We start from the raw sequence: 27,619 nt of genomic DNA on the forward strand, positions 1-27,619 counted from the left end.
GCTCATTTGGAATGCCGGAGACATCTTGTACTTTTTATTTTATTTTCCATGCTAGCGTTTACTTTTACTATAAGAACAAGGCTATGTAGCATATTTATAAAGAGTCGGCTGTGCTATCGAGGTCATCATTGGATCAAGATCACGGAGATACAACCCCTAAAATTTCCTTGCCAATATCAGGATCAATTCGCATCAACGATTTCATTTTTAACGCTTTCTGTAGGTGAAAACTCATTATGTAGGCTATGGAAGAGTTTAATTTTGTTACAACTTGGAGAACGTTCCGGTTGGTAGAAAGCTCATTCGCTTGAAAATTGGCTGGGTCTCCAATTGTTCAGTGGGTGCTTCGTCTTGGATGGTAATGAGCAATCGCCGTAGGGAAATATAATTTAATTCTTTTGGTCCTGAAAATGACCCTTTCGGCGATGTAGTTGGGTTGCGACGGATCATTAAATATATCTAGATTGAATATGGTCTAAGCGTATCTTCAGTTTTCGTAACTCCTGCACCATGCCAAAGTTGAATTTTTCCGTCAGTTCCGCGGATCGGCAAATTCGAATCCATTGCATGCATCCGGTTAGATTCGTTACGCCGAACCAGTTAAATTGGCAAGATCCTAAAATGTATCTGCTCACCGATCAGCGTCGTGCAGGAAAATACGAAATAATTTTGAACAATTCTTGCCTTGAACACTTCGACAGGAATGCATTTCACATTTCTGTACCATTTTGTTTGTTTTGGTTTGCATAAAATGAAAATGGCGGTTATGTTTTCGGGCAAGACGATACAAGATGTCACATTGTTCCAAGTATAAGTACTATTACCATATTTCTTCGATAAAACCGATAAAACAAACGGAAAACATAAACAAACGGTAGTGGGCTCTTCTGTTGCCAGAGGTTTTGATTCGGTTCAGTCATAATTATTTTTATATTTTAAAGTGTCCCTAAGTGTTCGAATCGGAAGATCCGTGGTGAAGTTCGGCCTTTTCTCTCTTTTCATCGTGCGCTAAAGAATCAGGACGCTCGTTCGGATCTTTATGTTTATTAAGTTTTATTTTTTGTGTTTCGAATTCATCTCGTCAATAACTAGCACCATCTGGGTGTCTAGTTAGACGATGTATCTAAACTAGTACCCAAATTAGCACTAGTTAGACACAAAAAAATTCCAAACAGTTCACACGACACATGTGAACGTTCAAAGCAACTGACTTGTCCCGAATGATGTCCCGGGAAGCAAGCACAGAGGCTCAGGTTTGCTGACGAGAAAGCGAAAACGAACTCTTGTCTAATGGCTCGGGAGCCAAACGCCTTGCATTATGCAATATTAATTCCCATAAGGGAAAATTGGATTAAACCACTTTGCGCGTTAAAGGCACAAAACCTAACTTAAATTAAGTTTTATTTTTTGTGTTTCGAATTCATCTCGTCAGTAACTAGCACCATCTGGGTGTCTAGTTTACGATGTTTACTTATTTTATGGGTCGCGGACACTTTGTTCCATTTGACATGTATAAAACTAATACACTTAAAAGTGACGATTGTTTCCACCTTTCTTTTCCTTCATCTTGGTTTTCGGGTGCTTGCGGTAACGAAGTTACACATTATGGCTATGTGTCAAAATCGCTTCACAAGCGCCACGCTCGGTGAAATGGCGGATTTTTCATAATTTAAATCGACCGTTTTTTCTGTGGGCGATGAAAATTCATCTCGTGTTACGTCTGTTTGTCTGTGATAGAGGTATGGTCGAAAATATTTACTTGCCCAAACGACTGCGAGAAGTTCTTTCTCAAATACGGAGTATTTCTCTTCCGACTTATTAAGTGTTCTCAAAGCAAAAACTATAGGCTTGTCGCTTCCTACGGGCCCTTGAGAGAGAACTGCTGCAATGGCGAAATTTGAAGCGTCCGCTGTTAAAATAAAAGGTTTTAATTAAATACTTTAACCGTTGTCTTCCGTTTTAATTCCACTATGATGAACAAAATGCAAAATTGCACTTTTCTGTTACAGATACGTATTTCGGCTACGACTTGCAGCCTTCTTCAGTGTATTGTATCAGAAATACAATGATACAATACACTGAAGAAGGCTGCAAGTTGTAGCCGAAATACGTATCTGTAACAGAAAAGTGCAATTTTGCATTTTGTTCATCATAGTGGAATTAAAACGGAAGACAACGGTTAAAGTGTTTAATATAACATTCCACTAAGTCGCTCAAAACAGTGCTTTTGTTAAAGTGTTAAAAGGTTTTGTTAGGTCCGGATATTGTAGTATGTTGCAATTAGAGAGAATATTTTTGCACCTCTCGAAAGCTATTGTGGACAGTGTCATGCCACTCTGGACCATTATCATAAGAGATAAAATTATTAAAGAGGCAAATGATGTCCGCATAAGAAATCAGATACAGCTAAATTGGGCAGACATTAAAAAAGCTTTAAAGGATGAATTTGGTGATAAGCGAGATTTAGCCACGCTTATTGCAAAAATATCAAATCTGAAACAAGGCAGGATTTGAATACCTAATACCAACAGTGCAAAAATCATCTGGCAGATATTAACGCTAATATTCTCGCAAACAATGACACGAAACCATGTGCAAAAATTCTTATGACTAGCTATGAGACCATGGTGATCAACTCATTTATCGATGGTCTACCGGATTATCTATCACCATTAATCGAAATTTATAGGCCAAAAACCCTTTACGAGGCTTATGAAGGAGCTTTGGAGCAGTTTAATGTTAGCCAAAGTAGACGAGAAAAATTTAAATTTCAAGGTACAAATCAAATGAACAACCAGGCCCGAATTAAACCCCAGTATAGCAGCTACGGGTATCGCCCTCAATTTAACCAATCAGGTTTCAAACCACAATATGCATCCAATCCTAATAACTTTCCTCAAAGATCACAACAATTAGTACTTCCTATTATCAAACCCGACCCGTCAGGACAAAATAGATATCCCATAGGACAAAACAATTCTAAATAAATGGTTCCTTACCAAAGGACAGCCCAAGTAAATACACATGAAAGTTCGGAAGAAATTCGAATCGAACACCCCTACGCTGAAGATTCTCACCCACCACAGCAGTAAATTTACCCACAAATGGATGAACATGAAGAATTAAATTTTTGCATAAATTCGGATCAACAGAATCCCGAATGAAAAACAATTTCCTTCCATATCTAGAAATACCCAGGAAAACTGGCAGGCCTCTGAGATTTCTAATCGATACGGGAGCAAATAAAAATTACATAACCCCAGAGCTGGTACCTACTAATAGTACTGGGGCGGGATCTCAACACAAAATTGTAAACATGAGCGGTGCACTTTGCATTGTTCGATATACATACGTTAACCCTTTCGTTAGCTTTAGAAGGGACTCACCAAAATTGAAATTCTTCTTATTCCGATTCCACGATTTTTTTTGATGGATTGATCGGGTACAAATCTCTTCGAACTATCGGTGCGGTAATTGATACAGCATCAAACACCCTTGCTATAAATAATGATATGATACCTTTTAAAAAAAAAGTTCCCAACTAAGGAACAACTCAACTTCCACGAAAGCGAGACTTTAGTGAAAGAATTTCCTGTTCGAATAAAGGAAGGCGATTTCCTAATCGATCAAGACATTATGATAAGCCCAGAAGTCATTATATCCTCAGGAATATACAATGCTCACGACGGTAAAGCTACCTTCCCGTTGATGAACCTTGGTAATAAACCAACAGAGGTGTACATGAGGCCATATTTACAGAACTCCTTAATTTTGAAGAGCTTGCTTCTAAGCAACCTTATGAGGAAGAAAGAAAAGGCAAATTGTGCCTTAAAGAAAATATCAGAACGGACCATCTAAACACAAAAGAGGAAGAAAAACTCTTCAAAGTTTTAAATCAGGTTCCGGAGGTGTTCTACAGTAACAATGATAAATTCACATTCACCAATGCTGTAAGACACACTATCCACACGAAAGACGATTTACCCGTCTATTCTAAAATCTGCCATAGAGAAGAGGTTCAGCGACAAATTGTACAGATGCTAGACCAAGGAATTATTCGACATTCGAACAGTCCCTGGTCTTCACCAGTATGGGTCGTACCGAAGAAGACTGATGCTTCCGGTATAAAGAAATGGCGACTGGTAATCGATTATCGGAAACTCAACCAAAAAACCACCGATGATCGATACCCCATCCCCAATATTACGGACATACTTGACAAATTGGGGAGGTGTCAATACTTTTCAACCCTTGATCTTGCATCAGGGTTTCATCAAATAGAGGTCCATAGAAAGGACATTCCTAAAACTGCGTTTAGTGTCGAAGGCACTAAGAGTTTGTCCGAATGCCTTTCGGACTGAAGAACTCACCCGCCACGTTCCAGAGAGTGATGGACAACGTCCTCCTGGAACATATTGGAGTGCGCTACCTAGTGTACATGGATGATATTATCATCTACTCCACTAGTTTACAAGAACACTTGGTTAGCCTCAAAAAGGTTTTGGAGACGCTTCGCAAATACAATTTTAAAATACAACTCGACAAATGCGAATTCCTCCAAAAGGAAGTAGCATTTCTCGGACACGTTGTCACCCCTAATGGAGTGAAACCCAATCCGGAAAAAATAAGCGCAATAAAAAATTGGCCATTACCCAAAGATGAAACAGAGCTAAGAGGTTTCTTAGGAGTAGTTGGTTATTATCGCAAATTCATTAAGGACCTTGCAAAGATAGCCAAACCCTTGACTCAGACATTGCGAAAAGGATAAAAGATTGAGCATACGCACGAATTCATCTCTACGTTCAATCGATTGAAAAACATTAACTAGTAGCCACGTACTACAGTATCCGGACTATGCAAAGCGATTTTTACTAACAACAGACGCATCTAACTTTGCGTTAGGAGCATTTCTATCCCAAGGCCCCATTGGCCATGATAGGCCAATCGCCTTTGCTTCACGCACTCTAACGAAAACCGAGGAGAACTATTTCGCTATTGAAAAGGAACTCCTGGCTATCGACTGGGCGTGTAAGTATTTTCGACCATACTTGTTTGGCCGAAAGTTTACACGTTTTACTGATCACAAACCGCTCACTTATGCTCTGAATCTAAAACACCAAATGCCCGGTTGATCAGGATGAAACTACGTTTAGATGATTTCGACTACGAGATCCAGTACAAACCGGGAAAACAAAATGTAGTAGCCGATGGACTATCCCGAATAATTCGCCAGGAAGTAAACCTCAACGAACAGGACACGTTTTCTTCCTCATCATCCGACAAAGAAAGCGATAATGAAACTGTTCATTCAGTGGACTCAGACGCCGGACAATTAATTAAAATGACTGAAAGAGCGAATAATTATTTTAGGAACCAGATCGTGATTCAAAAAGGAGAGGCCAACGAAGAAAGGTATGAATCCGTCTTTCCAGGAGTTAACAGGCGTACGTTGACACGCGCCACTTTTGGTGTTCCAGTGGCAGTGAGGATTTTTCGCGACTATATTCACCCGTCACGGGTAAATTGCATTCTGTGTCCCGAAGAATGGCTCAACACACTGAAAGTGACTTATAAAAACCATTTTTCCCGTGCAAAGTTATTTAAGGTCATACTAACACAAACTATATTGCAGGACGTAAGATCGGAAGAAGAACAAGACAGGCTAATAGAGGACACCCATGACCGAGCCCACCGTGGTATCGAGGATAACTACCGGATAATTAGCCATCAATTTTACTTCCTTAAGATGAAGATAAAGGTAACTAAATTCATAAATCTCTGCCATACATGTCTAGAAAATAAGTATGAGCGAAATCCGTATAAACCTAAATACGCCTACACCACAGACAAACAGACGCAACAGCTCGAAGAAAATTCTAAAAAAATCATCGCCCACGGTATACTAGCGAGATCTGTTGAACACATTGCACAAAATGTGATTCTGGCAACCATGGGACAACATTTTTTTCAATGGAAGTACTGGCAACAATGCCCACACCGCTTGTCAATTGCAAGATAGTAGATGAAAGGTAGGAGCATTGTTGCAGTTGCTATATTTGAAGAACGAAATAGAAAAATCGCCTATGTCACGTACTTAAATTTTCCATGGCATCATTATTGCAATTGACAAATTTAAAGAATGCAGAGCTACGACTTCATTTTTAAAACCCAACACAACCATTTATTGTTACGGGAAATTAAGCAACAACAAAATTGTTTTTCTTTTCGTGTGAAGAAAACAATTTTTGTCGTCAATTGGTCGTATGATTGATTTTTGTCTCTATTTACTCTTCTTTGCCGTCGCTCATTTGGAATCCCGGAGACATCTTGTACTCTTTATTTTATTTTCCATGCTAGCGTTTACTTTTACTATAAGAACAAGGCTATGTAGCCTATTTATAAAGAGTCGGCTGTGCTATCGAGGTCATCATTGGATCAAGATCACGGAGATACAACCCCTAAAATTTCCTTGCAAATATCAGGATCAATTCGCATCAACGATTTCATTTTTAACGCTTTCTGTAGGTGAAAACTCATTATGTAGGCTATGGAAGAGTTTAATTTTGTTACAACTTGGAGAACGTTCCGGTTGGTAGAAAGCTCATTCGCTTGAAAATTGGCTGGGTCTCCAATTGTTCAGTGGGTGCTTCGTCTTGGATGGTAATGAGCAATCGCCGTAGGGAAATATAATTTAATTCTTTTGGTCCTGAAAATGACCCTTTCGGCGATGTAGTTGGGTTGCGACGGATCATTAAATATATCTAGATTGAATATGGTCTAAGCGTAGCTTCAGTTTTCGTAACTCCTGCACCATGCCAAAGTTGAATTTTTCCGTCAGTTCCGCGGATCGACAAATTCGAATCCATTGCATGCATCCGGTTAGATTCGTTACGCCGAATCAGTTAAATTGGCAAGATCCTAAAATGTATCTGCTCACCGATCAGCGTCGTGCAGGAAAATACGAAATAATTTTGAACAATTCTTGCCTTGAACACTTCGACAGGAATGCATTTCACATTTCTGGACCATTTTGTTTGTTTTGGTTTGCATAAAATGAAAATGGCGGTTATGTTTTCGGGCAAGACGATACAAGATGTCACATTGTTCCAAGTATAAGTACTATTGCCATATTTCTTCGATAAAACCGATAAAACAAACGGAAAACATAAACAAACGGTAGTGGGCTCTTCTGTTGCCAGAGGTTTTGATTCGGTTCAGTCATAATTATTTTTATATTTTAAAGTGTCCCTAAGTGTTCGAATCGGAAGATCCCTGGTGAAGTTCGACCTTTTCTCTCTTTTCATCGTGCGCTAAAGAATCAGGACGCTCGTTCGGATCTTTATGTTTATTAAGTTTTATTTTTTGTGTTTCGAATTCATCTCGTCAATAACTAGCACCATCTGGGTGTCTAGTTAGACGATGTATCCAAACTAGTACCCAAATTAGCACTAGTTAGACACAAAAAAATTCCAAACAGTTCACACGACACATGTGAACGTTCAAAGCAACTGACTTTTCCCGAGTGATGTCCCGGGAAGCAAGCACAGAGGCTCAGGTTTGCTGACGAGAAAGCGAAAACGAACTCTTGTCTTATGGCTCGGGAGCCAAACGCCTTGCATTATGCAATATTAATTCCCATAAGGGAAAATTGGATTAAACCACTTTGCGCGTTAAAGGCACAAAACCTAACTTAAATTAAGTTTTATTTTTTGTGTTTCGAATTCATCTCGTCAGTAACTAGCACCATCTGGGTGTCTAGTTTACGATGTTTACTTATTTTATGGGTCGCGGACACTTTGTTCCATTTGACATGTATAAAACTAATACACTTAAAAGTGACGAATGTTCCCACCTTTCTTTTCCTTCATCTTGGTTTTCGGGTGCTTGCGGTAACGAAGTTACACATTATGGCTATGTGTCAAAATCGCTTCATAAGCGCCACGCTCGGTGAAATGGCGGATTTTTCATAATTTAAATCGACCGTTTTTTCTGTGGGCGATGAAAATTCATTTCGTGTTACGTCTGTTTGTCTGTGCCTACACCTTTATTCCGGAAAACCCCTGGACATCCTACATGTCGATCTATTCATCTCATCACCTAATATTTTTATCACGGCAGTAGAAAAACTGTCTCGTTATGCGATTCTAATACCTATCAAATCTCGCTCCATTCCCGATGTGAAGAGAGACATGACCAAATTAATCAAAACATTTGGCTCACCGAGAATGATAGTTTGTGACAATGAGGCAGCATTTAAATCCATTGAGTTGCGTGGTCTTCTGCAAAGACTGGATATAGAAACACATCTTATACCTCTAACACCACTAACAACCTTTTTAATGTTTTGTTAATTTACAGATAATCTTGCTGACGCTGTTGATAGCAGCAATCGACCCTTACAATACACAAAAACTACAAATAATAGGAATTCCAAACGACCCAATCATCCAAATAAAAGTTACAGATTGTAAAATTCAAATGGGATCTCTAAAAATCATTCGTCCAGTTAACTTAACTAAGATAGAAGAAAGCATCGAAATCATAACAAATTCCTTTTATAATGTTGGAGACGTAGACATCCCTACAACTCAATAGGAATTGCTGGGCTCACTGGTGGCAGCCCGCCTGTCACTCAGTTGACGCACCGAACAGCATCCAGTTAGCTAGTCAGAAAGTGATATACCATACTAGCAGTAACACGCGTATTTTTCCCACTCTGTTTCGTCCGCGTAATATTTTAATAAAGTATATGTTTTAACGTGTGGATCGTGTAATCTTCTCTATCGGTCACCTCCGAACACGCCCCACAACAGTGGCGACGAAAATTTAGTAAAATTGGCGATCGAAAGCCAATATTTATCACCCACGTGTAAACGGAAAGCATGGCGGAATCTAACCTCAATCCGGAGCAGCATCAGCCGGGAAACGGCTTGCCAGGCAGTCCACTACCGCCAGGAGTAAACCCAAAACACCCGGGAATGCAGCAAAATCATCAGCGGCATTCAGCTCCATTTTTCAACGGTCCACCATCAGCGCAGCAATCTTTAAGTACCAGTTCGTCTTCCGCCGAAGCATCCTACCAGCTCTTTCAGCAGCTAATGCAGCAGCAACAGGTATTCATGCAGCAGCAGCAACAACAGTTAATGCAGCAGCAGCAAGATTTATTCCGGAGTGTCATCTCATCAATCAGTATTCAGGTCCCTTCAAACCCTGAAATGATTCTCGATTCACTAGCAAACAATATCAAAGAGTTTCGCTACGATCCGGATGAAAACATAACCTTCGCTGCATGGTACGGCAGATACGACGATTTGTTCGAGCAAGATGCTGCACGGCTGGACGATGACGCGAAAGTCCGCTTGCTCATGCGAAAACTTGGATCATCTGAGCACGAAATATATGTGAGTTACATCCTGCCGAAATTGCCGAAGGACTACAAATTTACTGATACAGTTGAAAAACTAAAAATCCTTTTCGGCGCTGCAGAGTCCGTCATCAGTAAACGGTATCGGTGTTTTCAGGTTACCAAACAACCGACCGACGATTACGTCACATATGCTTGTCGAATCAACAAGACCTGCGTTGAATTCGAGCTAAGCAAACTTAACGAGGAGCAGTTCAAATGTCTTATGTTTGTTTGCGGTCTAAACTCGGAAGGAGACAGCGAAATACGAACGCGGCTACTGTCGAAAATTGAGGAACGCGATGACATCACTCTTGATCATCTTTCGGAAGACTGTCAGCGATTGTTGTGCCTAAAGCGGGACACGGCAATGATCGAGTCATCAGCATCACCGTCATCGGTAAATTTCATCAAGCGAAAACAACAATTTTCAAAGCATCAACGGAAACCGCCAATGGAGACAGCCGGACCCGACAAAAACATTCCCTCAACGCCCTGCTGGTTCTGTGGAGGAATGCATTTCGTTCGAGACTGTACTCATAGGAGCCACAAATGCAAAGATTGTGGTATTGTCGGACACCGTGAGGGTTATTGTTCCACTGCCAAGCGAACATCCAAAGCCAGTCGAAACAAAAAGCACCCGGGATCGTATGCTACAAAAAGCGTAAGTCTTGTGATTAATACCGTCGATAAAAGGCGCCGTTTTGTTGCAGTGATGTTGAACGGTGTGAATGTGCGTCTGCAGTTGGACACGGGATCTGACATAAGCATCATTTCGAAACGTTTGTGGGAGAAAATAGGTAAACCACCCACAGTACCGGCAAACGAACAAGCCGCAACAGCGTCAGGCGACCGCTTGCAGTTTTTGTTTAAGTTCAGTTGTGACATTTCGTTCAATGACAAACAACATACCTGTCAGTTTTACGTTGTTGAAAAACCACTTTACCTTTACCATCCATCGATTTGATGGATGCATTCGATCTTTGGTCACTGCCCATTAGCACGTACTGCAACAACGTCACTGTTCCTTCTGTCACTTTGCAGTCACTCAAATCAGCATACCCGAGGGTGTTTAGGAACGAGCTGGGGTTGTGTACGAAAACAAAAGTGAAATTGGAACTAATACCAGGTGCAACTCCAGTTTTTCGTGCAAAGCGTCCAGTGGCTTATGCGATACATAGCAGTGTGGATAACGAACTCGACCGACTGGAACGAGCAAAAATCATCACACCGGAGACTTTTCGGATTGGGCAGCTCCCATCGTTGTCGTCCGAAAAACGAACGGATCTATTCGTATTTGCGGTGACTATTCCACCGGTCTCAACAATGCCCTGCAACCGCATCAATATCCGTTGCCGCTACCGGAAGAAATTTTCAACAAATTGGCTAATTGCACAGTGTTTAGCCGAATTGATCTGTCGAATGCATTTCTGCAGGTAGAAGTGGACGAAAGCAGCCGTGAATTGTTAACCATCAACACCCATCGGGGACTTTACCGGTACAACCGTCTGACACCGGGAGTCAAAGCAGCACCGGGAGCATTCCAGCAACTTATAGATACTATGCTGGCAGGCCTCCCTCATACGTGTGGTTATTTAGATGACGTCGGTGGTGGTGTAAATCCTGAAAATCACTGGGCGAACCTTCATGCAGTGTTTCAAAGGATCAGCGATTTTGGATTTACCATTCGTGTAGAAAAGTCCATATTCGCTCAGCCGCAAATTAAATATGTAGGTCATCTGCTTGACCGCAACGGTCTTCGCCCGGATCCATCAAAGGTTCAAGCCATCAACGAAATGCCACCGCCCACTGACGTTTCCGGTGTTCGCTCTTTCCTAGGAGCAATAAATTACTACGGCAAGTTTGTTCCTAGTATGCGCACCCTTCGGTATCCTCTTGATGAGCTGCTCAAGGCGGATGCAAAATTTGAGTGGACGGAAAAATTCTAGGCGGCATTTAACAAATTTAAAGAAGTGTTGAAATTCGATCTACTGTTGACACACTACAACCCTGCGCTTGATATAGTTGTGTCGGCAGATGCGTCGTCTGTTGGTGTCGGTGCAACATTATCACACAAGTTTCCGGACGGTACTCTCAAGGTGGTACAGCATGCCTCCAGAGCACTCACAGCAGCAGAGAAAAACTATAGTCAGCCCGATCGTGAAGGACTTGCAATAATTTTTGCAGTGACTAAATTTCACAAAATGTTGTTTGGTCGTCGCTTTCATCTTCAGACTGATCACGAGCCGCTGCTGAGGATTTTCGGTTCGAAGAAAGGAATTCCTGTTTACACATCGAACCGGTTATAACGTTGGGCTCTTACGCTATTGCTTTATGAGTTCACCATCGAGTACGTCCCGACAGCGAAATTCGGCAATGCTGACATACTATCCCGTCTGATCAACCAGCACGTCAGACCTGAGGAAGATTACGTGATTGCTTCGGTCTCTTTGGAGAATGACTTAAGGTCAGTTACACAAGATACACTAACCGTTCTCCCTCTGAGTTTTAGAATCGTACAACAGTCTACACAGTCCGATCCTATCACCAAAGCAGTTTATCGATACCTGATTGACGGTTGGCCTGAGACCGTTACTGATGCAGAGCTCAAGCGGTTTTATGCACGACGTGAGTCACTTACCACGGTACAAGGCTGCATACTATTTGGCGATCGACTTGTTATTCCTTCGCCCCATCGCAAGCGCAGTCTTCAGCAGCTTCATCGTGGCCACCCTGGAATCCAGCGAATGAAGGCGATTGCCAGGTCTTATGTTTATTGGCCGACTCTCGATAACGACATTGTTGATTATGTTAAATCCTAAGACAAGACGTGACAATAGGGGGGGCCGTTTTTGTTCCAATTTTACGTCAGAATGGTCCAGCTCCTGATTGGTTGATTCTGACTTTTTGCACCATACGCAATGTTACTGCAGGGATATCGAAATGATGTTTGGCAGTGTTGCTATATTTATAGGTAAAGATTTTCATTACTTTTGACAAATAAAATTATTATCGTTAAAAAAGTAAAAATAACTAAATTGAACTGAAATTGTGCGGCAAAGCGAAACAAATGATTATCATGCATTTACCGTATACGTGGTTAATTAACTTTAACAAAAATACGACAGAAACCACACTAGAATCTAAAATTATTCAGAAAATGGCTTCATCAAACCTTACTAAACACCCATGGTATGGAAAATCGGTTCCCTTCATCAATATAGTGGATTCAAGATATAAAATATTGTCGGCATAAAATAAATTAACAAGACTCCATTTTCATTAATAAAAATAGCAACACTGTTCAGAAGATTTCGGCAGGGTGAAAATGTGCGAAAAGAAGAATGTCGAAGGAATAATAAGAAGCCGATTGTCACGTCTTGTCTTAGGTTAAATCCTGCCATCGATGTGCGATGGCTGCGAAAACACCACCGAAGTCAGCGCCTTTGTCTTGGCCTAAATCAACAAAACCGTGGCAGCGTGTACATCTTGACTATGCTGGACCGATCGACGGGGAATACTACTTGGTCGTCGTGGATTCTTTTTCGAAGTGGCCTGAGATTGTGCAGACTCGCAGCATCACTACAGCCGCTACAATCAAAATCATCAGAGAACTGTTCGCACGCTTGGGAATGCCAGAGACACTAGTGAGCGACAACGGCTCACAGTTCACCAGTGCAGAATTTCAATCCTACTGTACGGATAACGGTATCGAGCATCTCACAACTGCGCCGTTTCACCCACAATCGAACGGTCAAGCTGAGCGGTTTGTGGATACATTCAAACGGTCAATAAAGAAGATTAAGGAGGGGAGAGCGACAATGCGTGAAGCACTCAGTACATTTTTGCTGACTTACCGGAGCACACCTTGTTTTTCTTCTCCGGATGGAAAATCACCAGCAGAAGTCATGTTCGGTCGTCCGATCCGTACCAGTTTGGATCTACTCCGTCCTCCACCAGATTCTGTGCAGTTTGAACAGCCTAGCGAGAGCCGACCCTTGAAGCGTGAGTTCAAAGCTAAAGATCCGGTATACGCAAAGGTCTTCGTTAAAAATCAATGGCACTGGGCTCCAGGAACAGTACTGGAACGTATAGGTCGTGTAATGTACAACGTTCAGCTCGACAATAGAAGGCTTGTTCGGTCCCATGTTAACCAGCTTCGAGATCGCGCTGTATCAGAGGATCTCAACGTATCGACATCGACAGATAGTACGAAACTTCCACTCAACATTCTACTTGATGCTTGGAATCTTCCAGTTCGTCGCACAACGGATCCATTAGCACACTCAACGCCAGTAGCACCTCTTACAAGCTGCTCTAGTTTGAGACCATGAGTCAACACCAAATACTCTGGTGAGAAGGCCTACCTTATCATCGGAATCATCGTCACAGTTATCAATATCGGCTTCGTCATCTTCAACATCGCCAAGCTCGACATCAGAATTTCAGTCTGCAAATGAAGCCGATTCAGCTGTTCAGGTACCTCGCCGCTCTTCGCGTGTCCGAAGAGCTCCGCAATGGTTCGAGCCCTATCTGCTCCTGAACATGCCCTTAGTAAATGAAAATACCATTATCATTTCAAACGCCAAAAACCAAACGCTTAGAACAAACTGCGGACCAGACAATAGATCCATAACTGCACAGTGCACAGTGGTCCGAATTCACAATTTAGGAAGACAAAAATGTTTGTAGATAAACCTTATGTTTTAGAGCTATGGTGTCTTCAGAACAAATAATCAGTATTGATTAGGCCATCGCCAGATGTAGATGGTATTAGGGCGGCTCTTACTGTTAGGGTGCTTCAAACATTATTTTCTGCTTGTGAGGAGATAGAATATTGCAGTCTTCAGCAACATTGTAGAGGAACTTACACCAAGCAACTTTTCCGAAGACGTCATAGTTGTATCTCCAAAGGTTTTTATTTTATAGCTATTTTAATTGAGCAACTTAGGGTGTTCCTAACAAAAACAGTTTTATTGCTCTAACTTTTTAATTTTTTATTTCTCATAAACGGTGTCTTTGGACAACTTGTAAAGCTTATCGAGACAATTTTTTTCATAATAGAAGAATTCAGATATCACTTTTAGAACCGAAGTTATGAGTAATATTGAATATAAAATAGGTCCTTTTAAAATATTTATATCTAAAATTGGGGCAAACAAAAAAAATTCTTCTTCTTGTTTTTCAAAGAGAATACTTTCGGGCATGTTTAGAAAAAAAATTGCGAAGGTAATATTTCTAATAAAAATTTAAATGAAGTTTGAAAATTGTAATTTTACTACTGAAAAATGCCTCATATAGAGTCAAAATTTCCCGAATGGGTCACCCAAATTAGGTGATATCGTAATTTCGATGGAAGATCCCTTTTTTTGGTAGTATGTGGCATTGCAAAACCAAATCCAGATGGGTTCCGCGAAAAAAATGTTTTTTATAATTTTTTTAAGCTGCGTACAAGGTAATCGTTTTCCAAATACGCTATGCTTGTCCCACATTTAATTTAGAATAATGTAAATGGCGGATCATCTTTTTATCGACGGCATGTTGTTGGGTACAAATAGTATGTGTGATATTTTTTTCGAACGAAAAAGATTTATTCCATTTTTTTATAGACAATTGTTTAAAAAATCTGCAAAAAAGAATTTTTTCGGATTGGAAAAAATCACGAACAATCTGTGACAATTTTATTGCTGATTAGTTCGTTAAAATTTAATTAGGTCGCCCGTAGTAACATTTTAAAAATAAGCGGGCTAAAATCATCAAATGTCAATATTATCACAGACTAACACACATAGAACTCGAAAACAATTCTTCGCCCACTTTAACGGCCATTTTTAGTTGGGACTGTGGTCGCATTTGAGATTATGGCGCCACTGATATATCGTCGATGTTGTGCTATCTTATAACAAACGCCATTTTGGGATAAACTTAGTTAGATATGCCAGGTCACTTGTCTAAAAAATCTCTACAAAGTCGCGTTTTCAGAATGTTAACATTCTGCTTGGTTATTGAGATATAGTGAGAAACGTGCTGAGAAATTTTTAATTTTTTGCTTCAAATGACTGTTTCTGTGCATTGGCTCAAGTTATCTTGATGTATAAGATATTTTTATGTGTAAAACTATCTGAGAAACACAATGGCATAATCATTTTCCAAACAAAAATACACAATTTCTGACAAAAATGCAGTTTAAGTTTTAAACCGAAAATGTAGCACTATAACTAAAAAACCTGTTTTAATCCACCTAGCGGTGCAATTGTGCCTTTCTCATTTCTCTAAACTATGGCACGGAGGCTTTTTATGTTCAACATACTTGTGGAAATGTCCATTACATTCTTAGTACACTTTGCACTTATACACAATGGCATGCCAGCCACGAACTTGATGAGCTACGTGTCGACGGTGAAACACTTGAAACAAAAAAAATCTAGAGAAAATTTTCAATAGGACGTAAGTAATAATGAGAGATTCTCTTTGAGGTCTTTCTCTTCTGTTCATTTTTCGGCCATTTCAACATTTACTACTCTACTCTTTGCATAATATTGTAGTAAAAACCGTCGGCTTTCGATATGTACTGGAAAATTAGTACAAAGTGTTATAATGACGTCGTAATAAACGAAAGAGAAAGTAAACAAAGAGAGGCTCTCAATGTTACTTACGTCCTATTGAAAATTTTCTCTAGAAATATCATACTCCATTAGCCTAATCAGCATTAGATCAATGTTATCTGCTTGCTAACTCATTTTGTCATGCGGGGGTGGGTATGTGAGGAGGACGAAAGTCCCATGAACGAACGACTCCCCAGCTTAAATTGGTATGCTTTGTGATATAGTGGTGGTTTAAAGATGATAGAGTTGAAAGGGAGGGGTATGAGGGCTGGATGGGGTGATGGTCTGAGGGCTGATTTAAGGAGATTTTTAAAGGAGGGGAGTGAACAGTAGAGGGGGGGGGGGGGTGTAACCCCTCTCCGTAAACCATCAACTACGCCCCTGTTAAAATCCAGAAACCTTATGCGAGTCGAAAAAAAAATTAGGTTGACGTTTTTCAGAGTGATAGCATAACCTTTCTATATGACAAAGGCAAAAATGTGCCAAAATCCAAAAAAGTGAATCGTGGTCAAATTTTTTTTCGAGTTTGCATCAAATCTCGACGTTTCATGCACCTTGAACACATTTAGCATCAAAAATAAAAATTCTATTTTTAATTTTTCCTATAGTTTATATGAGAAATTTCTGTGTGGCCGCACTCTGAAACCCGTAATTCCGGAACCAGAATTCCGATCGATCCAAAATTCAATAGCAGCCGATGGGAAGGTTGCACCTTTCATTTGAGACTAAGTTTGGGCAAATCGGTCCAGCCATCTCTGAGAAAAATGAGTGACATTATTTGATACATACGCACATACATACACACACACATACACACACATACAAACATACAAACATACATACATACATACACACACACATACAGACTTTTTCCGATCTCGACGAACTGAGTCGAATGGGATATGACACTCGGCCCTCCGGGCCGGGATTAGGTTGACATTTTTCAGAGTGATTGCATAACCTTTCTATATGAGAAAGGCAAAAATGTGCCAAAATCCAAAAAAGTGAATCGTTGTCAAATTTTTTTTCGAGTTTGCATCAAATCTCGACGTTTCATGCACCTTGAACACATTTAGCATCAAAAATAAAAATTCTATTTTTAATTTTTCCTATAGTTTATATGAGAAATTTCTGTGTGGCCGCACTCTGAAACCCGTAATTCCGGAACCAGAATTCCGATCGATCCAAAATTCAATAGCAGCCGATGGGAAGGTTGCACCTTTCATTTGAGACTAAGTTTGGGCAAATCGGTCCAGCCATCTCTGAGAAAAATGAGTGACATTATTTGACACATACGCACATACATACACACACACATACACACACACATACACACACACATACATACATACATACATACACACACATACAGACTTTTTCCGATCTCGACGAACTGAGTCGAATGGGATATGACACTCGGCCCTCCGGGCCGGGATTAGGTTGACGTTTTTCAGAGTGATTGCATAACCTTTCTATATGAGAAAGGCAAAAATGTGCCAAAATCCAAAAAGTGAATCGTGGTCAAATTTTTTTTCGAGTTTGCATCAAATCTCGACGTTTCATGCACCTTGAACACATTTAGCATCAAAAATAAAAATTCTATTTTTAATTTTTCCTATAGTTTATATGAGAAATTTCTGTGTGGCCGCACTCTGAAACCCGTAATTCCGGAACCAGAATTCCGATCGATCCAAAATTCAATAGCAGCCGATGGGAAGGTTGCACCTTTCATTTGAGACTAAGTTTGGGCAAATCGGTCCAGCCATCTCTGAGAAAAATGAGTGACATTATTTGACACATACGCACATACATACACACACATACACACACACATACACACATACATACATACATACATACATACATACATACATACACACACATACAGACTTTTTCCGATCTCGACGAACTGAGTCGAATGGGATATGACACTCGGCCCTCCGGGCCGGGATTAGGTTGACGTTTTTCAGAGTGATTGCATAACCTTTCTATATGAGAAAGGCAAAAATGTGCCAAAATCCAAAAAAGTGAATCGTTGTCAAATTTTTTTTCGAGTTTGCATCAAATCTCGACGTTTCATGCACCTTGAACATATTTAGCATCAAAAATAAAAATTCTATTTTTAATTTTTCCTATAGTTTATATGAGAAATTTCTGTGTGGCCGCACTCTGAAACCCGTAATTCCGGAACCAGAATTCCGATCGATCCAAAATTCAATAGCAGCCGATAGGAAGGTTGCACCTTTCATTTGAGACTAAGTTTGGGCAAATCGGTCCAGCCATCTCTGAGAAAAATGAGTGACATTATTTGACACATACGCACATACATACACACACACATACACACACACATACACACATACATACATACATACATACATACATACATACATACACACACATACAGACTTTTTCCGATCTCGACGAACTAAGTCGAATGGGATATGACACTCGGCCCTCCGGGCCGGGATTAGGTTGACGTTTTTCAGAGTGATTGCATAACCTTTCTATATGAGAAAGGCAAAAATGTGCCAAAATCCAAAAAAGTGAATCGTTGTCAAATTTTTTTTCGAGTTTGCATCAAATCTCGACGTTTCATGCACCTTGAACACATTTAGCATCAAAAATAAAAGTTCTATTTTTAATTTTTCCTATAGTTTATATGAGAAATTTCTGTGTGGCCGCACTCTGAAACCCGTAATTCCGGAACCAGAATTCCGATCGATCCAAAATTCAATAGCAGCCGATGGGAAGGTTGCACCTTTCATTTGAGACTAAGTTTGGGCAAGTCGGTCCAGCCATCTCTGAGAAAAATGAGTGACATTATTTGACACATACACACATACATACACACACACATACACACACACATACACACATACATACATACATACATACATACACACACATACAGACTTTTTCCGATCTCGACGAACTGAGTCGAATGGGATATGACACTCGGCCCTCCGGGCCGGGATTAGGTTGACGTTTTTCAGAGTGATTGCATAACCTTTCTATATGAGAAAGGCAAAAATGTGCCAAAATCCAAAAAAGTGAATCGTTGTCAAATTTTTTTTCGAGTTTGCATCAAATCTCGACGTTTCATGCACCTTGAACACATTTAGCATCAAAAATAAAAATTCTATTTTTAATTTTTCCTATAGTTTATATGAGAAATTTCTGTGTGGCCGCACTCTGAAACCCGTAATTCCGGAACCAGAATTCCGATCGATCCAAAATTCAATAGCAGCCGATGGGAAGGTTGCACCTTTCATTTGAGACTAAGTTTGGGCAAATCGGTCCAGCCATCTCTGAGAAAAATGAGTGACATTATTTGACACATACATACACACACATACACACACACATACACACACATACATACATACATACATACATACACACACATACAGACTTTTTCCGATCTCGACGAACTGAGTCGAATGGGATATGACACTCGGCCCTCCGGGCCGGGATTAGGTTGACGTTTTTCAGAGTGATAGCATAACCTTTCTATATGACAAAGGCAAAAATGTGCCAAAATCCAAAAAAGTGAATCGTGGTCAAATTTTTTTTCGAGATTGCATCAAATCTCGACGTTTCATGCACCTTGAACACATTTAGCATCAAAAATAAAAATTCTATTTTTAATTTTTCCTATAGTTTATATGAGAAATTTCTGTGTGGCCGCACTCTGAAACCCGTAATTCCGGAACCAGAATTCCGATCGATCCAAAATTCAATAGCAGCCGATGGGAAGGTTACACCTTTCATTTGAGACTAAGTTTGGGCAAATCGGTCCAGCCATCTCTGAGAAAAATGAGTGACATTATTTGACACATACGCACATACATACACACACATACACATACATACACACACATATACAAACATACATACATACATACACACACATACAGACTTTTTCCGATCTCGACGAACTGAGTCGAATGGGATATGACACTCGGCCCTCCGGGCCGGGATTAGGTTGACGTTTTTCAGAGTGATTGCATAACCTTTCTATATGAGAAAGGCAAAAATGTGCCAAAATCCAAAAAAGTGAATCGTTGTCAAATTTTTTTTCGAGTTTGCATCAAATCTCGACGTTTCATGCACCTTGAACACATTTAGCATCAAAAATAAAAATTCTATTTTTAATTTTTCCTATAGTTTATATGAGAAATTTCTGTGTGGCCGCACTCTGAAACCCGTAATTCCGGAACCAGAATTCCGATCGATCCAAAATTCAATAGCAGCCGATGGGAAGGTTGCACCTTTCATTTGAGACTAAGTTTGGGCAAATCGGTCCAGCCATCTCTGAGAAAAATGAGTGACATTATTTGACATATACGCACATACATTCACACACACATACACACACACACATACACACACATACATACATACACACACACATACAGACTTTTTCCGATCTCGACGAACTGAGTCGAATGGGATATGACACTCGGCCCTCCGGGCCGGGATTAGGTTGACGTTTTTCAGAGTGATTGCATAACCTTTCTATATGAGAAAGGCAAAAATGTGCCAAAATCCAAAATAGTGAATCGTTGTCAAATTTTTTTTTGAGTTTGCATCAAATCTCGACGTTTCATGCACCTTGAACACATTTAGCATCAAAAATAAAAATTCTATTTTTAATTTTTCCTATAGTTTATATGAGAAATTTCTGTGTGGCCGCACTCTGAAACCCGTAATTCCGGAACCAGAATTCCGATCGATCCAAAATTCAATAGCAGCCGATGGGAAGGTTGCACCTTTCATTTGAGACTAAGTTTGGGCAAATCGGTCCAGCCATCTCTGAGAAAAATGAGTGACATTATTTGACACATACGCACATACATACACACACACATACACACACACATACACACACACATACATACATACACACACACACATACAGACTTTTTCCGATCTCGACGAACTGAGTCGAATGGGATATGACACTCGGCCCTCCGGGCCGGGATTAGGTTGACATTTTTCAGAGTGATAGCATAACCTTTCTATATGAGAAAGGCAAAAATGTGCCAAAATCCAAAAAAGTGAATCGTGGTCAAATTTTTATTCGAGTTTGCATCAAATCTCGACGTTTCATGCACCTTGAACACATTTAGCATCAAAAATAAAAATTCTATTTTTAATTTTTCCTATAGTTTATATGAGAAATTTCTGTGTGGTCGCACTCTGAAACCCGTAATTCCGGAACCAGAATTCCGATCGATCCAAAATTCAATAGCAGCCGATGGGAAAGTTGCACCTTTCATTTGAGATTAAGTTTGGGCAAATCGGTCCAGCCATCTCTTGACACATACGCACATACATACACACACACATACACACACACATACATACATACACACACACATACAGACTTTTTCCGATCTCGACGAACTGAGTCGAATGGGATATGACACTCGGCCCTCCGGGCCGGGATTAGGTTGACGTTTTTCAGAGTGATTGCATAACCTTTCTATATGAGAAAGGCAAAAAGTTTTTTTTCTAGATTCCCTGACCCATTCCCTTCAAAATGTACCTCACCGATTGTTTATAGACTAAATATAATCAAATATATGAATAAAAGTTAATAAATTAATGATTTTTTTCTATGGAAAATTTTCCATGCACGATTATGACACGCCATACAAATTTTGTCATCAATACACACCTATGACACATTTATAGTAAAAAGTCGCAACATAGTAAACCGGTCTTCGTAATATTTGAGATGTTAATACAGAGTAGATAGATGCATCAATTGTCTTCTTTGAATTGTTTTTACCATTTATAAGTTACTATATATTCAATATCAAACATTAAAAATCATTTTTCTCGAATCATTTTTCTCGAAATGTGCTAAATGGCTCTTGTCATAAGATAGGACAACAGCGACGATATGCGCAAGTATACGGGGGATAGACCACTAGTGAAAAATTGTGCCTGAGCCTGAGGGATAACCCTTTTGTAAATTAATGGTTGGGACCGTGTATAAAAGGTGGAGCTAGTGTTCTAGTAAAATTCGCAGATCGATATTTTTTGAACGAATTTCCTAAAAGTGTTATGTCTGTTAACCTACGATATTATGGTTAAAACAAAAAAATTTTAGGTGCCCATCATGATTTGGTTTTGCAATGCAACATACTACCAAAAAAATTGAATCTTCCATCGAAAATGTGACAATTTGGGTGGCCCATTCGAGAAATTTTGATTCTATATGAGGAATTTTTGGTGTAAAATCACAATTTTCAAACTTCATTTAAACTTTTTTCAGAAATATCACCTTCGCAATTTTTTTTCTAAACATGCCCAAAGGTATTCTCTTTGAAATGCAAGAAGAAGAAATTATTTTTATTTGCCTCAATTTTGGATATAAATATTTTAAAAGGACCTCTTTTTTATTCAATATTACTCATAACTTCGGTTCTAAAAGTGATACTTGAATTCTTCTATTATGAAAAAATTTGTCTCGATAAACTTTACAAGTTGCCTGTAGACACCGTTTATGAAAAATAAAAAATAAAAAAGTTAGGGTAAAAAAACTGTTTTTGTTAGGAACACCCTAAGTTGTTCAATTAAAATAGCTATAAAATAAAAACCTTTGGAGATACAACTATGACGTCTTCAGCAAAATTGCTTGGTGTAAGTTCCTCTACAATGTTGCTGAAGACTGAAATATTCTATCTCTTCACAATCAGAAAATAATTTTTGCAGCACCCTAACAATAAAAGCCACCCTAATACCATCCACATCTGGAGATGGCCTAATCAATACTGATTATTTGACCTGAAGACATCATAGCACAGACTAACAGACATAACACTCGAAAACATTGCTTCGCCCGCTTTACCGGTCATTTTAAATATATTTGTAGTTAGGACTGTGGTCACATTTGAAATTATGGCGCCACTGACATATGAATAAGCATATGGGGGATAGACCACTAGTGAAAAATGGTTCCCAAATCTGAGGGGTAACCCACCAGCAAATGAGTGTTTGGGACTGTGAATAAAAGGTGGAGCTAGTGTTTTGGAAAAATTTCCGGATCGATGTTTTTTGCGGGAATTCCCTCATAGTGTTATGTCTGTTAGTCTGTGATCATAGCTCTAAAATATAAGGTTTAGCCACTAACATTTTTGTCTTCCTAAATTGTAAATTCGGACCACTGCGCACTGGAAATTTCATTCTAAAATTTTACAACTGCACCATCCATTTTAACCGACATACATTCCAAAGTTCTGAAAGCATCATGGATACCGAAATTTCATACGGGAGATCCCACAAAAGTCTCATCGAATGGAACTTACACAAACATCATAATATCGCAGAAATTGGAGATGTGTCAATTGGAAATCGGCAGAAGTTAGATTACGTTTATCTACAACAAAATCGCCTGCACATCAAATTATGGACGACATTCGGCGGGCTTTCATTAACGACGATATTTTGTTTCATCGTCGTGATTCTACTCCTGAAAAACTTAAACCCGTGTAATAGATACTGAACGAGCTGTAAAAACTCACCGGAAACCGAACCGGGACGGTTCGAATCTAGGGTGGGAGAAGTTGCAACAATAATCAACCCATCATCATGCATACAAGAATCATCGAATATATTGGAGCAGCTAGAATCCATTAAACAGCACCAACAACAATTATTAGCCTCGTTGGCATCCATATCCATACATATATATATATATATATATATATATATATATATATATATATATATATATACATATATATATATATATATATATATATATATATATATATATATATATATATATATATATATATATATATATATATATATATATATATATATATATATATATATATATATATATATATATATATATATATATATATATATATATATATATATATATATATATATATATATATATATATATCAATCAGACATCAATCTGAGAGGCTCTGAACTGATGGAGTACATAAGTAGTACAAATATCCATAATCTGAATGTGGGAAACCGACCAACTTTTGCGAGGTCATCACATCAGGAACGTTAGTTTAGTGGAATATCCACTGCACAAAATGCAACATACATATCAGTGTGGGAAATCCACGATCACTCTGCTTCATGATGTTTACAACATTGAGAAAACCTTCTCGCTCAAGCAATCTAGCTTGGGTGTATTCCTAGATATTGAGGGTGCTTTTGATAATGTGTCCTTCCAGTCTATTCTGGAAGCGACGCGCGGTCATGGGTGACCTGCAGGTTTCTCGGGTTGGATAAACGCAATGCTTAGTAACCGCATATATATATATATATATATATATATATATATATATATATATATATATATATATATATATATATATATATATATATATATATATATATATATATATATATATATATATATATATATATATATATATATATATATATATATATATATATATATATATATATATATATATATATATATATATATATATATATATATATATATATATATATATATATATATATATATATATATATATATATATATATATATATATATATATATATATATATATATATATATATATATATATATATATATATATATATATATATATATATATATATATATATATATATATATATATATATATATATATATATATATATATATAGAATTGGAAGGGTGGGAAAATAATAGCACAAAACAAAAATAAACAACAGGTAAGTTAAACTCACACGTAGTTCAACTTGCCTGCGAATAAGCCTAAAGCTCTTTACCACATAGGATAAGAAACTTTAGTATGTCTCTGAATTTCAGTTGTCCAAACATGGTTTCGTCTATATAAGGACGGCTGAAGACTCGAAATCGCAATTGTGCTACCGCTGGACAGTTGCATATCAGATGATATGAGGTTCCGTAGTCGGATTCACAAAGATCACATGAAAAAGACTCAGCGCACTGAATAGTTGCCATGTGATAATTGAGTTTGCTGTGGCCGGTTAAAGCCCTGGTCAGCATGCCGCAGTGGAGCTTCTAAAAATGTAGGAGATTTTTCGGAACCACTGGGCATGGTTGTTCTAGAAACGCCTTCGTTTGGCGACAAGTTTGTAGATTTCTCCAATAATTGCGGTGCTCGGACGAAGCCCAGGACCGTATTTTTTCCCTTATCCAACTTGTCGAAATTGGCAGCGAGGGCTCAGGACCGACGAAATCAATCGCTGAACCTGCCCTGGCCAATTCGTCAGCCCATTCATTTCCAGTAATACCGCAATGTCCGGGCACCTAGGCAAGGTAGATAGTGTTGACAATGCTTAGTTCTTCGATTTGGGTTCGGCACGCGATCATTAGCTTGGACCGGGATTTGTCTGAGCTAAGGGCCTTGATTGCAGCCTGACTATCGGAGCAGAAGTTTATAACTCTGCCGGACAAACTCAGTTGAAGGGCCGATTGCACCCCGCACATAATCGCAAAGATTTCTACTTGGAATACAGTACAGTATCTACCTAGTGAGTGAGATTGCTCCAATCTCATTTCACGACAGTAGACACCAGCACCAGCACGTCCCTCCATCAGAGAACCGTCAGTGTAACAGACCACTTGCGTTTATTGTTGTCTTTCCATAAAGCCAGACAACCACTCCTCTCGAGAGGGAATCTTCACGTGGAATGTCCTGTAAGGAAAACTACAAGTGAGTGTAGTATCGCTGGGAGCAAGAAAATCTTCACCATTTGTGACTACAATCGTGTATGACTGGTAGCAAGATCAACATGATTACTGTTCCAAAGCCCAGTAACCTGCATGCATCTGTATGCACATGATAGTGCTTATTGTTTGAGGTGTATGTGTAATGGTTTAATATTTAGAAGTGCCTCAAGAGCAGCAGTCGGAGTCGTGGTGAAAGCACCAGTCAACGCCATGAGCGCCATTCTTTGCAGATGGTTTAGCTTTGACTGGACTGTCACCACCTCTCCCCTCTGCCACCACACACAAGGCATCCGTATGACAGTATTGGACGTACAATTGTCGTGTAAATCCAATAAATGTATTTAGGTTTGAGACCCCAGGTCTTTTCAAAAGTTCGTCTGCACTGTCCGAAGGCCATGCACGCTTTCTTGACTCTGAACTCAATGTGAGCAGACCAATTCAGTTTGGAATCCAATATGACTCCAACGTATTTGACTTGATCTGCACACAGTAGCTCAGAATCAAAGAACTGCAAGGGACGAACCCCGGTTGTTATTCGCTTCTTCGTGAAAAGAACCATTGAAGTTTTGCTTGGGTTAACTGATAGTTTAACTTGTCGACACCACTGTTCGACAGCTCTTAATGCCTGTTGCATTAAGTCAAAGATTGTTCCGATGCAAAATTCAGTAATTAGTATTTGGTAATCGTCAGCAAACCCGTAGGTTGGAAATCCAAGCTCATTGAGTTTCTTCAACAAGCCGTCAGCTAACAAGTTCCATAACAAAGGTGACAGAACGCCACCCTGAGAACAACCGCCAATACTCAACTTCCGTATCTCAGCCTGTCGCAGTGACGAGCAAAGTATGTGGTTACTAAGCATTGCGTTTATCCAACCCGAGATACATGCAGGTATCCCATGACCGCGCGTCGCTTCCAGAATTGTCAAAAGCACCCTCAATATCTAGGAATACATCCAAGCTAGATTGCTTGAGCGAGAAGGTTTTCTCGATGTTGTAAACAACATCGTGAAGCAGAGTGATCGTGGATTTCCCACACTGATATGTATGCTGCATTTTGTGCAGTGGATATTCCACTAAACTAACGTTCCTGATGTGATGATCGATTATCCGTTCCAAAGCTTTCAGAAGAAAAGAACTTAAGCTGATAGGCCTAAAACTTTTGGCTTCTTCATAGCTTGAGCGCCCCCCTTTGGGAATAAATCTAACAGTTATTTCTCGCCATGCTTTCGGGATATACCCGGTAGCAAGACTGGAAAGCAAAATCTTTTTCAAGACATGTTTAAGAATATCAAATCCCTTTTGCAGTAGCACGGGAAGTATTCCATCTTTTCCGAGTGATTTGTATGGAGCAAAGCTGTCAACTGCCCACTTGACCGATTCAGTGGAAACCAATGTGCGTGCTAACGCCCACGAGTCCGAATCACCGGAATGAGATCTGTGAACATTGTTCAACTTCGGATCGATACAACCTGGAAAGTGTGTGTCGAAGAAACAATTAAGAACATCTTTTTCGTCCGTCACATAAACACCATCTCTGGTTTTTAAGGAGTTCATCTGAAAATCATTCGATTTGGAGAGAATTTTATTTAACCTGCTAGCCTCGTTCAGACTAGAGACATTAGTGCATAGCCTTTGCCAGCCAGTCCGTTCAGCAGATTTAAGACATTTCTTATATGCATGACGAGCTGACCTGAAAGCCCTGGAGTCATCACGCTGATGCCGCTTCTTCGTAGGATGCTAATATGAATGAGTTTGTCGTATCCACGACATCTAAGTCGTCTAGTTGACTAATTGTTGGAAAATATCCATGAAATTTAGTCGCCAAGTTTTCCAAAAAGAGGTCCCAGTTTGAGTATATATATATATATGTATATACAGTAAGATTCCGTTTTTGGCATGCTCCCTTTTTGGA

At 39.3% G+C, this 27,619-nt stretch overlaps 1 protein-coding gene across 1 annotated transcript; it reads left to right on the forward strand.

The window, feature by feature from the left end:
* Window positions 1–8,882: 8,882 nt before the first annotated feature.
* Window positions 8,883–13,737, forward strand: LOC131696314 (uncharacterized protein K02A2.6-like). The gene is given in 4 exon segments (XM_058984861.1): window positions 8,883–10,203; window positions 10,658–11,870; window positions 11,916–12,048; window positions 12,793–13,737. Coding segments are annotated over 4 exon segments (3,612 nt in total).
* Window positions 13,738–27,619: the final 13,882 nt, after the last annotated feature.

This window comes from Topomyia yanbarensis, chromosome 1 (genome assembly GCF_030247195.1).
Source record: "Topomyia yanbarensis strain Yona2022 chromosome 1, ASM3024719v1, whole genome shotgun sequence".
NCBI classification, from domain to species: domain Eukaryota; kingdom Metazoa; phylum Arthropoda; class Insecta; order Diptera; family Culicidae; genus Topomyia; species Topomyia yanbarensis.